General features: G+C 45.4%; 1 protein-coding gene across 1 annotated transcript in view; it reads right to left on the bottom strand.

The window, feature by feature from the left end:
• Window positions 1–554: 554 nt before the first annotated feature.
• Window positions 555–18,121, bottom strand: part of LOC146817820 (uncharacterized) — a 66,817-nt gene continuing 49,250 nt past the window's right edge. The window contains exon 3 of the mRNA XM_085609692.1: window positions 555–703. Within this exon, the coding sequence (XP_085465818.1) occupies window positions 555–703 (149 nt within the window). The remainder of the gene's footprint in view (window positions 704–18,121) is intronic.

Genomic DNA, 18,121 nt, shown 5'->3' with positions numbered 1-18,121 from the left:
GGACCTATGCCCTGGGTACCTTAGTACCATATACTAGGTACTGATAAGGGTACCTCAGTATCCAATCTTTCATGTACCTAAGTACTGAACATAACAATTTAAGGGAGAAAGCAGAGAGACTGGGGTCCTGATTAGCAGGACCCCAGTCAGATTATTCAAAAGCCAGCATAGCACCAGGCAAAAAGTGGGGGTAACCATGCAGAAGGACCCTACCTTCCTACAGTAAACCATTCACAAAGGGGACGTTATCAAAGGGAAGGCTCCCCCTATTGGATAGCTTCTCAATTGGATACTGCATTAATACATAGATCACATCACAGAATTAACACAGGATTTTTTATCCTTAGGTTTATGTATGTAGAAGAGGTGTCTCTTGAATTTCACAGAGCAATCAATGTTGTTATTCCAAATGTAAATGGTTAAATAAAGAATCAAATAATCCCCTCTCGAGCCATAACTATGTGTCCTAAAATGATCCAGACTGCCATCAGGGTGCTGCATACAAATTTGGTAGACATGTGAATGAGCAGGGTCACTGAGCAAAAATCTAGGCATCATTGGGATGTAATTGCATGTGGGAGATTCAAAGGAGCAGGGTTTGCCACAGCAGGATTAAGAGCTGGGGAACCCAGAGAGTCAGCATCCTTGATGACCACCTTCATTCTTGAGTCTGTGTTTTGCTTTTCCTGCTCACTTGGATGGTCTGGGGGGACATAAAGAGAGAGCCAGAAAGAGACAGACTTTTTTTGTTCTTTCTGTATTGGTATATTTAAAAACAGAGGGGCAGATTTATGACGACTGGCGCATCCCTGCATATCAGCAGGGATGCGCCAGTTATTATGCGCCACAGCTGCGCCACCATGGATGCGCCGCATTTATAATGTGGCGCACCATGGGGCAAAAACGGCACAGATGCGTGACGCATCTGTGCCGAAAAGTGTCGCATTGCTGGAGTTGCGTCGCAAGCGCGACGCAGCTCCAGCAATGATCTGGGGGGCCCTATATGTACAATGCTGCGTCAATCCTTACGCCTGCTTCAAGCAGGCGCAGGGTTTTGATGCAGCATGGGCCTAAAAGTGACTGAGTGAAATCTTGTAGATTTCACTCAGCCACTTTTAGGAGGCGTTCCTGCGCCGGAACGCCCCCACCTGCCCTGGAACGCCTACATGTGGAGCAGGGCTTTACAACGTGACGCATCTGGGAGATGCGTCACGTTTGTAAATGCCCCGCACCATGGCGCAGGATTTGCGCCGCTGCTGCGTCACAAAAGTGACGCAACGGCGGCGCAAAAGTGCCGCAAGTGCAACATAAATCTGCCCCAGATAATTTAGTGCAGAATGCCAAGAAAAAAGGCTTTTACCAATTCCTACTTTTCCCCATTACCAAAGACAATTTTTAATATAAGGTGCAATATGAAAACAATTAAACTATTTAATTGAATCTTGAATTGCTATTTAATGCAATAGACCTTTCAGAAGCCACCTAACGATAGATATACCAGGACTTCACAATTTAACATGAAGATTGAGAGTCTAACATCTTAACCATTAGACCACAAGAAACTCTCTACTGACCTCTTTGAAAACAAGACTATGTGATTCAAACCAGAAATACAAGTCAATGAGGTTCAATAGCCGAGTTTATACTTATAGCTATATAATTTACAGAAGAAGAGCTTGAACACAAAATACCTTGAAAACACAAGACGCGTTTGGCAAAACAGGAACAGTTCATTTAATTAAACAATGTAACCAGGCACTGCCAGTACATATCCATCAGCGTGGAAGTGCACAATTGCATATCCAGAATGTATAGGATTGTGTCACAGTTATCATTCATGCCTAGTGCAAGCGGTCCTTTACCTCTGAAACATAAGGAATACAGTGTAAGTTTCCGAATTTCCATACAATTAGGTGTTGCCCCATCCAATCGTAGATTTCCATTCACAAAGGCTGTGATAGTTGCTGAACAGACTCCATTTGGCCAGGCGACTCTTTGGCAGCGAATAGGTGCAGCAGTACCCAAACTAGACAGAGGGTCTTAAAAGTGCAAAAATGCATAACTTGTAATTGAAAATTGCAAGTCTTTGATATGGATCCAGGGGAGATCTCTGTGATCCTCTGGTTATCGGGTGTGTTTTTTCAGCAGTTCCATCAAAATTTCACAGTGCAGATCGTAAGTTTGATTCACACACTTTAGATCTGCATTGGAGTGATTACTTGGCAGCTGAAAGGTGGTGCACTTGGAGGTTCGATTGTAGACTTGTTTGAAAAGACCTTGATTCATTTGTTATTTCAGAAAAACTTTGCATGTGCGCCATTGTTAATGATCGTTTCTTTGGGTTCCTGTATATCGCTCAGGGGTGTGTTATCCACACTCCATTTACACAATAAAAAATAAAATTGTGGGGCACTGTGAAGGTGGCCCTGGTCATGGTATCTTTTTGATGGTTAAAGCTTAAAGATGACTTATGGGTAATCAGGCGAACAAATCTATTTTATGAGCCTTCATACTAAAGTGAGTGCTTGGATTAGTATTTTATGGAGTGTTCTTGTGATCATAGGAATGGATCTATCATTTTTTATCTAAGTTTTTATGGGTGTCACTAGTTTCCTGACATCCTGTCTCTCCTGATATGTGCCTGGGGGTGCCATTTGGGGCAGGTTGCTTTCAACCTACACATATGCAGGATTGTATGAGGAGTGGGTGTGTCACTGCTAAGTGTTGTTAGGGGTTAAAAAGTGCCGCAAGATCACGTGTGTCGTGGCGTGCAACGTGCCCCTCCCTTGTGGCACCAGATATCTCGGTTCCACCTTTTCTCTAGAGGCTCCTTTTATGGGCTAACGTTGGGCTACATATGTTGGGGTCTGGGCACTTCCCTAGATCTCACGCGACCTGCATTTATCATGAGGCAGAGGGGGTCAGAAAGTCATTCTGTGGCTCCAATGTATCCCTGATCGTGCCATCTTGTGGTGCCCGAGGTCGGGGATTATTGCTTTCGCCGGATGATGTAGGTGAGGCCTGGTGCATTGGTAAATTGCTAGACCTGATATGGGGGTGAACGCATTGTAAGTTCTACTCTCGGCTGGAGCTGTGAGTGTTTTGCGGTCTCCCCTCTCCCAGGCACCCCCTCTCCCTCGGACCACGTCTTCTCTGTCGTGTTTGAATCTGCAGTTCCTGGCTTGTGGCTAGGGACTTCCCACTAGTGGGAGTGCTCCTGTCGCTTGATTTGGAGGTGTATGGCACGGTGACAAGACCTTGGATATTCGAAAAACCCAAAGGAAAGAACAAAAATCATCACTGAAATCATAGGAAAGTCGGGAGTCTGGGGCCAAGGCCAAGAACCCTTGCTGCACTTTTCCTAGGGGATAATGACTCGACCAGAAGGTGCCTCGCAACTCTGGAATGTCTGGCAAACCTGACAAACCTCTTGACCACCTTGGCGCCATGCGGGTGCCTCGCAACTTATTGACTCTTGTACGTGTGCTGTGGAGGTAGTGGGATCTTCAGTATCCCAGGTGTGGGAGGATTCTGGATTCTGCCACTTGAGGACAACTTCGTTTTAAAACTGAAAGGGCCTTCCATCTGGCCAGTAGCTTCTAGTTTTTGGGGACATTGTTGGAACTTCATGCCATGGAAAAAACCTGGGCCCTGGGCTGAATGCCTGAGAATGGGGACCTTTCAATTTGGTAATTGGAACCCGTTCCATTGACATTGGATGCGGGGACCTGGGTGCCTGTTTTTTAAGTCCTTAGTCTAGGAGCCGCCCACCCCCCTAGAGCATGGCCAGCCTACCCAGCCCTCGAGGACCAGCAGCAGCAGAGTGGGGCTTTGGCTCTCGCAGACGCCCTGAATGGCGAACTTTACCCGATCTGCAGAACACATATAGCAGTTCTGAATCCCCAGATGTAAGTAAAAGTTGGTATTCCCAAGGTTGTCTCATTGGTCCTTCTTTTGGCTTTGGTACAGTTAATTCTTGGTATGGGGTGAATGGGTGGTATTTTTTTCTGGGATTTTATCTCACTGCATATTTGGTGTTTGTGAAGGAATTACCTTCCCAGACAGTTACCCTTGTTTGCCGAGGCTGTGGCCCCCAGTCCCTGTTGGGCTGAGTCCCCAGTCTGCAGTTGCTGTTACCACGTGTTTGCCCAACTACCTGGTCCCTGTTGCAGGGATGCGGTGGCTGACTGGCCTCCCTGCGGCTGAATGTAAGGTGTTTTCGGGTTTCCCTTGCCTTGGTTTTGTGGCTTTGGATTTTGTGGTTGCTAACCCTGGCCCATCGGTCTCTGTTCATGGTATGCTTTTACCCTGCATCTGTCTGCCAGGTGGCCCATCCTGTGGCAATAGTAACGTTCCATATGGTCTGGTTGCTGCCAACCTCCCTAGCCTCTGCCACTTTAGCTGGGTTGAAACCCTCTGGGGTTTTGTGATGGAGCCACCTTTAAGACTGGTGCCAGTTGCCACCTGCAGCCAACGTGGGCCCCTCGAGGGCGGTCTTTTTCAGTTTGTGTTGGACTAATTTAGCAGTGTCTCTCTGGGCTTGCTCCAGCTTTTCTCTATCCTTCTCTTGTTTCTTTTTGTGGTAATGCTTGGTGTCTAACCCAACCATGCTGTCCAATACGCTTTGTATCTTGGTGGACAGACCCTTTTTGAGAATATTGTAAAAGAATGTGACTTGTGGGCCCGCGTCAGTCCACGGCTGTCCTGGCTCTTGTCCCCATTGTTCCCTCTTTGTTGGAAATTACCCCTTTTCAGGTTTATCCCCAAACATTTTGCTTCTTCCTCCTATTTTTCCTGACCTGTTGTTGTTGGCTTTAAGACCCTGGGCACTTTACCACTGCTAATCAGTGCTAAAGTGCATATGCTCTCAGTGTAGATTGTGAACATAATTGGTTATCCATGATTGGCATATTCGATTTACTAATAAGCCCCTAGGAAAGTGCCACCCACATAAGTAGCCCTGAAAAGGTATCTCAGACCTGCCACAGTTTTGTTACGTTGTAAGTGTTCATGAGCTGTGTTTAGGGACTGCTTATTTTATTTTATGTTACTGATATTCTGTCACCACGGTGCCTAGCACAGCACCCGGTTTCTTGTTTTTTTTTATCACCATGGCTTCTCGGGCTATCATGCACATAACTTAAATATGCACGGGTGCCACTCTTTATATTTTAGCATAGCGCCAGCTTTAATAATTAATTTTTAATTACTATGCACGGGCACCGAGCTTTATGTTTTAGCATGGCACCCGCATTTATATATATATATATATTTGAGCACGGTGCTTTTATGTTTAAAAAAGCAATAGCTTTATGTCTCGCAAATGAGAGACCTACTGCATTGCAAATGCTTGTTTGGTAAGGAATATGTACCTCTGTCTTTGGAGCCATAAATTAAGGTACTGGATGAGGAATCTAGGTGGGCCTCTTCCTTGTGTGGACACAATGAGGCCAGTGGGTAATGTGCCCAGATATCCGGCATGGGGACCGCTTGATCACTGCGTGTACTGTTTGTGCTGTGTCTTGATGGGCTAAGTGTTCCTAACTTCATGTGAGGCATCTGACTTTATGATGGTTTGGGAAAGAGCAAACGCTTCCTGCCATTCGTGCTTAATTTGGGCCAATTTTCCTTGATAATTGTGGTGTCGCTGCGCCTATCTGTGGGATCGATCTGAGATTTACTCTTTGCTCACTTGTCTGCTTACTACGTGCCACCCCACCTGTGATGTGTCAATCAGTGACCTCAGGCCTGGTTCTCAGGGCCTGCCTAACTACCTATTTTTGAGTCAGGGGTCGACATGGAGTGCACTGCTGTACAGTGCAGCACACATGCAAAGTCATAAAAAGAAGGAGAATTTATACCATTTCTCCATCCTTGCCCCTACTTCAAAAAGGGTCAGTTTTCTGATGCTAAACCCAGCCTACTTTCTTTAGTACATTGGATTTAGCGTCAGAAACCTTGGGTGGTTGCATGGGAATGCCAGTGCTCCACCCATGGTACGCCCCCTTGGCACTAAGTAATGCTTTGCATTACTTTTACGTTATTTCCACTTCTAAAAACAAGTTTAGCGCTGGAAAGAAAATCGTAAAAAAAATATTTGCACCGATATGTGTCACTTTCGCCACACTCTTAGTAAAATCGCCCCCTGAGTCTTTGAATACCGCCAACATATATTTGTAACAGAAACAGCTGAAAAACTATTTAACTGATTTATACCAAACCACAAAAATCTCCTATTTTGAGTAAAGGGCTGTATTTATGCTAACTTTGCTGTAGGTCTGTTCAGCAATGTTTGCTACATTGAAGAGCAAACATTTCAAACAGGCTTAAAATGGAAAATTTACTTTCAGATCACCGAAATAACTTTCTCGCCTTAACAGACATGGAAAACATCTGGAATGAAGAATCTGAGCTGGATGTTGCAAGCCTCTGCCACATTGTGTTACATTCATCAAACAGCACCAAACTTAATAGAAAATCAAAATCCATTCACTATAAAAATCTCAAATAGATTTGTCACGCTTTTGCCAAATGATGTAAAGATTTATCAGATTGCACCCTAGTTATTCTCTCAAAATCCAGTTACTAGGCAACCCTCAATTAAACAATAGCTGTGGCCCTGGCCTAATGCTCATTCCATCCCTTAAAACATTTCAACACTCACCATATTATTCTTAGAGTATCTGTCTAAATTATTTATGTCATGATGTGTTATATGTAAAAGTTATAAACAACGCAATTTATCATTAACCAGAGCACAAGGCGTCAAATCGTTGCCTAAAAACAAGAAACAGGATTTGTGTCTCGGAGATTAGTTGTTTCCTTCGGCAAATTAATTGTAACATAGAATCTGTGAATCAGCAGTGATTTCTTAAACTTGTTTTACCAAACCATAGTATCGAGTGTGGCCTCTGAATCTTAGTAAGAGAATTATGAATATGTGTATCCAAAACCTTAGGCAAATAACATTTTTAGTTGAGTCACATTTATTTCCACTGTCATGGCTATGAAAAATTGAAGGGATAGGAAACCAGCACCTGCCATGAATTTTGAGACAATTAAAAAAAATTGCAGCCTAAAGAATGTCAACAATTGTTTCATTTGAGGCGAAAGACAAAGGATAGATGTTTTCTTTGTGAATTATGATAATAGACACGGCTTAATTTACCTGAAGGTTATGAGGAAGTCTCTGTATTGTTTTGTACAGTGTTTTCGCCATACTGGAATAGAAGGCAACCAGAGAGAAACATTTACTATCAGAGCACAATTATTATGAATGGGTATGTCCTCAAAAACATACTTGTTCTCTTGTCAATGTCTGTGTACATGCTCACATTAAATAGCTGTCACGTAGTGCTATACACAGTTTTTATAAAATTGGAAATTTATAAAGCGCAGATGTTTATTTTCATAAGTTCCGTGAAAATTCTGAGGAATCCATTCTTGTAGAATGTATAATGTGTGGTTAACACACTTACAGAAAGTTCAAATTACAATATGATGTGCTGTTAAAGTGGTGTGCATCATTCTGCGTATTTCCGGAAAGGTATTTTTACATACCATGGATGGTTGTCCATAGGGCCTGTTAGTGCATGCCTTGTAATTGGCTAACATATAGAACCGGATTTATTGACGTAAAATCTTATCAATCAATCAATAAGAGGTCTGTAAAGTGTGCTACTCACCCGTGAGGGTCTGGGAGGGGCGCTGGGAGGAGGGGGGGGAGTAGATCCGGATCAGTCGAAGAGCCAGGTCTTGAGGTCCTTCCTGAATGTGTGCAGGGTCGGGGAGCGTCTGATGTTAACAAAGAGCTCGTTCCAGGTCTTGTCTGCGATGTAGGAGAAGGTTCTCCCGTCGGTTCGGTTTTTATGGATGCGGGGGACCTCTGCCAGGGCGCGGTCGGCGGAGCGGAAGTTCCTCTTGGGTACGTGGAAGCATTCTCTGTCGTTGAGGTATTTGGGTCCGATGTTGTTGAGGGATTTGTAGGCGTGGGTGAGGAGTTTAAAGGTGACCCTCTTCTCGACGGGGAGCCAGTGGAGGCCTTGTAGGTGTTGGGTCATGTGCTCGTGGTGCAGTGTCACTAGGACAACGCAACACGACAGATGAGATATATAGTAGACATCTCACTCAGGTAAAAAATAACAAAACTCTGTTTTTGAATGGTATTCACGTTGCTGATGTCATTAATGTTCACAGAGCCATTACATTTCATACACACCTCAATACCAGTAAATAAGAGCATAATATCTACTTACTGTTTGGGATTTCACAGATATGCTTCATGTTCTGCTTGTTGCAAAAGGATAAGCAAATTAGTACTTAAGATGTCATGGAATATTCAGCACAAGTACATTGATAACTATCTTTACTATGAAAAGCTTATAGGAAACTGTCATATCAATTCAATGGTGCCATCAATGATGTCATGTAACATGTCATTAGTGATGTAATATGTGAGGTAATAAGAAGGGCACGGTGGGGGCGCAATTTAGGTTAGTAAACTTTTTAAATATTATTACGAGCCCTAACTGTAACGTCGTTTTAAGCTTTGGTTTTGAGGGTTTATTTTTAAGGTGAATTTTTAGGGTTTATTTTAAACCTAAGCTACATTTTTATTATCTTGCCTAACTATCACTTTACTTTAATCTTTGTTTTTTCCAATGAAATTCTGTTTTAAGAAAAATCATATTCAGCCAATGAAACAGAGGCCAGACCCTTTGCCAACCCAGTTGAGGCTAATCAACTTTTTCTGCTGTGGCTCATCAATTCCGCTATGGCTGGCTAATCCCCGCTGCTCATGGTCTTTGGCCATGCCCAGCGGGGGCTGGGCAAAGGACATGGCCTCGGCCCAGGACAGTGCCCACTCCCTCGGCAGCCAAACTCTGGCTGAGCACAGCTTTTGGCCATGCACAGCAAGGGGTTGGCTTCAGGGAATGGCCTCTGGCCAACTCCTGTGTAGGGGTTGACTGCAGGGCCCATCCCCGCTGCAGCCTTCCAATCCGCTGCTGCATATGGCATTTGTCTGTTTGCATCAGGCAGAAGGCCACAGGGCCTGGCCTCCATTGTTCAACCCACATTTTTTGCTTTTATTCTTTTTTTTCCAGGTACTGCCGTACAACCACAGGAGCCACCATACATGCTTCATTACCATGGTGGTGCAACACCGGGCAGGTTTCCCTGAGGAAGGTTGTTCTTTACCTACATGGGGATGAAGCTTGAGCAGAAGCTCCCACTGGAGGGCTGCAGTACCTCCCAGGATGGACTCTTCATATCCCACAAGTGTACCAGGTTACCAGTTGAAAAACTTTTGCATATATATTTTTGCCCTTGAGGGGACCCTCTGATTCCCCTCTACAAGTATCAGGGGGTCAGGGTATGCATGGCCTTCCCCCTTGTGCCCTTTTTTTAAAAACAATTTCAGGACATGGGCACTGAATCTCTGTGTTTTGTAATGGCGGCTGCAACATGTTGTGCCCAGCCAATCAAATTGTGCTGTACCGCGGGAAAATATCCGGTCAGAAAAAAATCTCCCTCAGGCAATCAAAAGGCCCTATATTTTTTTAATGTTTGGTACAGCATACTCCCACAGGGCCAATCATTCAAGTATACCTAACATTATTAACTGCTCATGCCCATCCTGTGAACCTCTCTAAAAGCTAATTTCTCGAAAGCTGCTGAATGGAATTACACCGAATCGGAAAAAGCTAACTTTCTTAGTAAAGTCTAAGGGGGATAGTCTCAAGGATCTATCACCAAGTTATCGTCACTTTAGCGCAGCCAAAGTCACGATAAATGTATCGCCCCATTCACAAGCTGGTGCTAACATCCGATATCACTAGTTTTCCGGCGATAGCATCCTCAATTAACATCGCCACGGATGACCCCGGCAACTATCGCTAATGAGATGCAGAGTAGGCGTTCCCGAGCAAAAAGCCGTGACAACACCACTCCACAACATTCTCAACGACCAGTCAGATTGGCGATAAGATCCCAAAACAAGCGATAAGGCGCATTAGCAGCAGGAAATTAACACCTGCTCTGACCTGGTGCAAAGCCGGACGACAACCTGCAGTACAAAAAGGGAACCCAGCCCAGAACCACACCTGAAGAACAACATATACCATGCAGCTACTCATCATGCAGCTCGGAGCCCCAACAGGGCCACAACACCCATCGCCACCACCTCCAGGACCGCCAACCCCCCTGGACTCCCACCTCCCCCCCGGACCACCACAGAGGCAGCACAGACAAAGACAGTGGACCATCAGGAAACGCACCAGCCTCACAGACTTAACACCAGAGCATGTCATTGCTCAATACAGACTCAAAAGGACAACCATCCTCGGCATCCTGAATATCATTTCCCACAGGCTGACGGCACCAACACAGCGGACAACCAACATCACCTCCGCAGACAAAGCTGCTGGCTGTGCAGCACCTGTTGGCCTCTGGGACTTTCCAATCAACTACCGCCAGAGTCGGAGGAGTCTCACAGCCAGCCCTATCCAAGTTCCTCAAACTTGTCCTGGATGCCATCATCAGCTTGGTACCCCAGTACCTATACTTCTCCCACACTGCGCAGAAACAGCTGAAGACCAAGCAAAGCTTCTACGGCCATAGCTGCATTTCCGCACCTGTTGGGAGCAATTGACTGCACACATGTCATACTTGTGCCCCCTGCCGAACACTGCATACAATTACTGCAACAGAAAGCACACGCATTCCATCAATGTACAGGCAATTGTAGACCACCGGGGACTCTTCACCAATGTTGTCGCCAACTACCCTGGAAGTGTGCATGACTCATACATCTTTCGACAGTCCATCATCAACCGGCGCTTCCAGGATGGAACCTACAGAGATGCAGTGCTCGTTGGTAAGTACCAAATGAACACACCACACACCTCAACTCCACAATCATGCAACTCACAACTCTGGCAAAACACACGTTACAAACACACATACAACATGCCAAACAACATGCCCACCCACCAGACATGACAGCACAACTTACTGTGGTAACCTGGGCTAGCAATGTACATTAGCCATCAACGGCATGGAACCACAGTCACGCAATAGCAGGATGTGGGGAGAGGTGGGAACCAGGCATGTGCGAAGGAGGCAACTGACCCATGAATGAGACATGTGCGCAATGCCAAGGGTGGCATGGATGTGCAGTATGCAGACGACAGACATATCCATGTCGACATACAATGCTGGTGGTGGTAGTGTTGTGGACAGTGGACGCAACCATTTCACCCCAGCCAGTGGTGAAGATCACGGAAATGTAGCTTGGTACATCCCCATGTAAGCGTGTGTGGAGTGGGCTGGCCCACCATATACCAGGCTAGCATGGGGGTTTGAAAAAAAAGCACGTAGCTCTGGGTGTGGTTCTCTTCTGGAATGCCCAACATCTCTGCCAGAGCAGTGCCTCTCATCCTGCCACGAGGCCGACGACGTGTGCGGCCGTGCCTGCGATCCTGGGCACCTGCCGCAGCCCAGTCTGCTGCTCCCAGGACCAGTCTCGTCCATCCCTGGGAATTCCAGGCCTCACTGCTCACCTGCCGACACCAGCGTGTCTCCAAGAGTGCCCACCACGTGCCAGTGCAAGCTCCAAGCCAGAGGCCCGCGAACTTGGCGGCCTCCTCAGACCATCACGACCTCCGCGAGCAAAGCCCGCAGTACTCCTTGTTCATTGACGTACTCCACCGGCATGCACAGCGGACAAGTAGGTCACACATTTGGAACTGAGTCTTGTTCACACAATGGCAGAGTACATATTTAAGGCAGAGCTTAAATCCCTATACTCCCTTCGATGTGGTGCCACCAACTCTGTGCATAGCATTCCAACAACATGTGTCTGTGGGCCCCTGAGGAACTCTGACTTAGGCCTACACACCGGTCCAGAAGGCCTCAGACAAATACAATCCAGTCCATCCCAGGTAGGACACGGCATCATTGCAGGGTGCACACCTGCTCAGCTCTGGTGCCCCCACCTCCGTCAACCTGGAATCTTCTCCACACGCCACTCCAACGCCGTGTGTTAGAGATCCAGGAGGAGCTGGCTGCACATTTGTTGCCCCACACTGACCGCTGCCTCCGGCACACACTGCGGTCGAGTAGGACACACACTTGGAACTGAGTCTTTATTTGTTGATTGCAGAGTTGACATCATTGTACAGGCCTCATTGCAGACTGCATTCCCTTCCAGCTCTGGTGCCACTGACTCTGTGCCACGGGAGTCATGGGCACTCTCCAGTTGAACTTTGTTGGCATCTGAGTCTATGGCCTGGGAGTTGTCTTCATCATGTAGCTGATACTGACATGATGGGGAAAAAGGAGACTGTAGCATTCAACTCCTCCATATTGCCTGTTTCTGCTTGCTTCTGCCCTCTGCATCATGCCCTGGATGGACACCTTCCACTGTCCCCCATAACACTCCGCGACATTCTCCTTAGACATCAATGAGGACCCGCTCAGCACTCGTGGCCCTATCTCAGTGCACCACAAGTCACCATCCCTTGCGGGTGTGCCTGTGCCGGCCGCAGGGCATCCGGGACCACTAACTCTGTGCAGCTCACGTCATGGACCCTTGCTGTTTGTACTTTAAATCCTCTGATTGTCTGATCACTGTTGTAGTTGTTGCCAGCACCAACCAACCCCTGAGGGGTTGCTTACACTATCCAACACCCATCCAGCACAGGCATCACTGGACGTGTGACCCTGGCAATAAAAGGGGCCTGGCGCACGTGCTCGTAGCCAGTTCCACAAATTCTCTTTGTTCGTGTGGTCATTATGTATGCATGAGGGCCCCGGGCCATACCATATCACATTGTGCTGTCTACAGTGTGCGCAACCTTGTCACCTCAAACAGTGGGGTAGACCTGGGACATGTAGCTGTGCCGGGCCCCCCTGTGAGTGTAAGTGAGTGGACCAGTGTACAGCAGTGCGGCGTAGGGGTGTGGTCATTCGACACGTGGCTCTGGGTGTCGTTGAGTTTTGGCCTTGACAAGGAGGTAACTGATGCATGTGTCTCTGGTGTAGTGTCTGCGCCAGCCATCACGCAATGAGCAATGTTGCCATGTAGCATGCCCATGGACTGCAGCCTCGGTCGAGGGGTACATGAGGGTGAGCAAGCCCTCCCGGGGTATGGGATCTTACATGCCAACTTCTGTGTGTGTCGCTATTTCCACAGCATAGGTCAAAGGTCTACCCTTAATCGCAGGGCGAGTTCAGCCAGGCATGAACTCTGCATCTGTGTCCGCTCTGTCCTTACCATAGGCCTATACACACGTGGCCACCCACCTTTAGCGCACAACATCACTGTGTCGTTGTCAGGCTTGTGGACATGCGCAGACGGGCATGACAATGGTGTGCCGTAGGGGTGCAAGTGATGCAACCCCACTGCGCACACTAGTGAATAGTCTCGGGGGGAGAGAGGGGCAGCAGTGAGGCTACGTAATACACATTGATGCCGCTCATTTGCAACAAGCAGTACATGTCATACAGGAATCACAAGATCACACATATCACACACAAATGAACCAGTGACCCGGCCAACAAATTATGCAGAACCAACTATTGACTCATGTCTCTCTGCACTGTCACAGGTGACCAAGGATTGTTGCAGGGATTCTGCTTATGCACAGAACTATGCGCAGGAAACCAGGACCTCAGAGAATTGTGGTGTACCAGAAACTTCCCTCAGAACCAAGAACCCCATATCCGACTAGCTTAGTGTCCCATTTGTTAGCCTAGATCTAGCTAGGCGGTCCCAATGTATAGACAACCCAGAACATGCGACTTAGATATTTTCTCAGGAGTGGTGGAAATCCGAAATACCTGTTTGTACTTATTTAGTAGTCCTCAACAGAATAATACAGACACGGTAAAGTTTAAAGAGTTTATTTTATAAACCTCGCGTCCTAAGATGCAGTACTTTGGCTAACACTAGCAGACAAATGGTTAAGATCAGAACCATCAGCATTGTTACAACACCATACACAATGAAAGGAGCAATCATAATAATAATGACAGTGGTAAACGGCCACACTCCTTTCTCTGGTAACTAATAAGTTTATTATACTAATAGAAGGTCTCTTAGGCTAACAAGCGGAACCCCATACCGTATAGATCAGCTTAGTAGAATCACATCACAGGATCAGCTAGGCTCTCTCATGCATCAGCTCTTCTGTTCGAATGAATCTAAAACATTCTGTCCTGCCATATTAAAACCACTTGTCCTTCAGATATTGGCAGCTGCATGTATGATATGTCTAAAAAGTGGTACGATCAATCTGAACACAACACTCTGCACCGTCTAGTGTCCTAGACTTGTTCTTTACATGATGTACAGACGAAGGTCGCAGCACAGTGTTAAGAATGTTAAACAACAAACTGTTATCCTGTAAGAAAAAGTCGAGTAAGCATTTCTAAAATGAATAACATATAACAACAGTGTCGCGTGCAAAGCAGCAGAAACGGCAAGCTGGCTTTCTAACAGTTGGCTCGGTTATGCTAACTTAGTGTTGTAAATAGGGAGTGGCTAACCCACACTACACCCCCCCCCCTACTAACCACTAGGGGCGCACTTATCAAGAACGCAGAGTTCAAGTGATATAGAACAGAACCAAGGGCATGAACTATAAGTCCATATAAGGTAAGTGTAAAGTTCGAGAAAAAAAGAAGAAAAAAATCGTGTAAAACATAAAAACGATGTCCTAGAAAAAAAACTATTAAAAAAAATGTTGATAAAAAATTGACATCTATGGATGCATCCTGTCTTGACTATGTGAAACAGTCAATCCATCAAGGTATATGCACCGTAAGTTGCAACAGCTTCCAAGAGGAAATCATTGGAGCGTTCCGCAAAAGTATCTGCCATCCAATTTAGCAAGGGAAAGGAACACACATGTTCTTCAATTATCGGAGCATCCAGCACCATAACAGGACAACTGTCAGCATCCTCGAGATAACTCCGTTCAAGGAATTTAATAGCGGCCTCTCCGATATCCCAGTTACCAAGGACTCCTTGTGTAGCACCCAAAGCCATAAACCCAATTCCAGAACAAGCAAACTCACGATCCAGTAATGGAGACATTAGTTCATCAAAATCCGGGTCAGGTGACACCAAGTTTGACAGACAAAAGTCCAGAGCCCATTGGAAGGGACAATCTAGGCAATGAAAAACAGGTTGCACACAGGTAAAATAAGCAAACCGGAATGACAATCCATACTTGACGCTTAAGGTCGCCAGATCAACAAGAGGATCCCGGCCCCAAGAGCGAGGAGCAAGGGAAACCCTCCGAAGACACTTGAAAAAATAGAATGTAAAAACGCGGGGATCACACCAAAAGTAGTTTGGAAAGATGTCACGAGGCCTGAGCCGACAATTTTAAAAAAATGAACAAGGCCAGTCGTAGACAAAGCATTAAAGATTGTCTGTATCAACGTTCCAAAATGTAGGGGGAGGTCAGTATTTAAAAGAGCTTGTACTTCAGTGCGTGTGTTTGCTATGTGAAGAAGAAATGTTTCACGGGACGAAGTCAAAGAAGCTTCTTTCTGAGACAAAAGAGCTCTTATTCTACTCATCCTGTTGAACTCTGCGTCCAAGGTTGGAATCGCCGGCCAGATGGATATATCGAGCCGGCTGTGCGGGGGTGGGAAAAGGACGTTATTACAGCAAACCACCCTTTGTGAAACGGTGACTATGTAAGGAATACCCACTAGCATCCCACAGCAAGCTTCACTATTTAAAAGCAAATAACTACCGTTGGCAAGCAGCTTAAAAGAAGACGTTATAACTGGCATTGGAATACCTTTTAGGACACAAGCTAAATTAGGAGCGTGTATATTGCAAGCGCCATGTAATTGTATAAACTTCCTTGCCATCCCTCACGCATCTATATGTGAAAGGAAGTGACCAAACTTCGTGCAGGAAGGCATTACCAAGCTGTTCATATCTGCCTATGGCATAATGCTTCATGCACGAACTGAACTTAAACCGAGAAAAAGGCAACGTGATCAATCCGTGTACAAGCCACACAGCCGAATTCAACTCAGCAATAGAAAAAGGTAAAGGTTCTAGTTTTTCAATGTGCAGTAATGCATAAGTAGCGTCTTTCATGGACATGAACTGCTGTTTATCGGTCAAATTAAAAGGAAGGAATAACAAGGACGTATTCATGTAATCCCAAGGGACTTTTCCTGCTTTTAACGTTTGCAAGGTCCATGCAAACTGCATAATTAAACGCAACTGATTTTGACCATGATATAACACAGACACTTCATCTTGCACAATGTCTACGACAGATGAAACAATATTATCTAATGTATAAATTCTAGAAGACAAGGTGTTAATACTATTATCTATAACAGCCAATACTTTCTCCATATTGGCCTGGTCAATAGCACGTAGCCTGGAAGCAGCTTCAATTTGCGATAACTTCCAAACTTCATTGTAAATAGCATAAACCCATCTCTTGGACCTGCCACTCGCAGGACCCTTAATAAAATCATTCAAATCTATTTTGTCATTTAACCGTGATAAATGAAGCTTAACTGAAGCTAATGTCGAATGTTGCAACCATGACTGGCATAACTTACCTACCGAGTAGGTAGTTACCGTGTGTGACGATGGAAAACGAGGGTCTACCCTAAATTGTGTACACCCTGGTGTCAAATTCAGACACCGACGTTGACAGGAATCTGAACCCGTCTGCCATACCAACCATCCTTCGGGATCTATCGCTGAAATATTGAAGGTGGTGTTGGAGACGAGGGACTGCAACATAGTAAGGGACAGATCTGTGTGATTCGCCCAATTAGGATAAGCACCCAGATCCGGGATTGTGGGGGAATTCAATTTTTTAGATATAGCCAATCCAAAACAGGTGGTCTGAAAAATAGTTGAATTCAAAAATAACATATGATTTGGGATAAGACAGGCACGATGCAAAGCTTCTGTTCCTTGTACCTGCCACGGTTTAGTTCCCCAAACCGATTTAAGATCGACAGTAGCTTTCCAGAGGTTATAACCTCCAATAGCCAATTCATCCATAAAGGATTTGGAATATAATAATTTGGTGTGTGTCAGTCTAACCTTAGAAGCTGGTTCTACCGCCACCTTAAAATAAAAAGAGTTAGGGTGAGACACACTAAAATCCGAAAAGTATGTGAATTTTTTCACTAAAGTGGCAGAACTGCCAGGCATAGGGACAGGACAATGTTCCCACTGAGTGAAATTAACAAAATTCCGAAAGGTATTTGCCCTGTGTAGGAAATGTGTGCCATAATGTTGATAGCAAAATTGTTCATCGTAATTTGCAGTATTTAAATACAAATCTTCAGCATCAAATGCAGCATAATATTTCAAATCAGAAAACAGTATTTCTATCGCTTGCACATCCCAATCATCTGATCGGATGTTCTGTTTAACTACATCACCCATAGAAACACGAAAAACAGTTGGCACATTAATCACTTCGGTGGGACCATGAATTTGAAAGTTCACAGCATCCCAAGCAATTCCATCACGTACAGGCCAGGCGGTTATGTTCACAAAAGTCTGGTCCCTTTTCATGATGTGTGATGAGGAATGGGGGGCTAAAGTTCCATCAATTAATCGAATTGTAGATCGTTCATTCAGGTAGTGTCCATTGATCAATTTAAAAAACACTACCACAAAGCCAATGGACATGAATACAAAAATACTTATTAGCACCAGCCAGATGTAAGTCCAAGGTGCAACCAAAAAATGTCTCTTGAACCAGGCAAAAAATTTAGAAATTTTGGAAGGGGCAGTGGAAGTCAATGATTCAGTTTCAAAGGAAGAATGTGACTGGGCAATTGTTGTTGAACGTAATAGAGGCAAAGGTACTTCTGTTGGATAAGCATACTCAGGATCATCAGGTAAACCACCAGCATTAGATGGCATAGAAGGACCAGTATCTGCGAGCTCAATGGAAACTTCAGGCAAGATGTTAGAGGGTGGCACCACAACAGAGTTTCTCAGCATTGAAGGGCAAGAAACTGAAGGTGTCATACTATGGAGAATCGGCCACCCGCTGTAACTTGACATTGTCAATCGAGATGTACCTGTTATCCTTGCGACCAGGAAGTG

The sequence above is a fragment of the Triturus cristatus genome, chromosome 6 (assembly GCF_964204655.1).
Source record: "Triturus cristatus chromosome 6, aTriCri1.1, whole genome shotgun sequence".
Lineage (NCBI taxonomy): Eukaryota > Metazoa > Chordata > Amphibia > Caudata > Salamandridae > Triturus > Triturus cristatus.
This window is presented reverse-complemented; position numbering and strand designations above follow the sequence as displayed.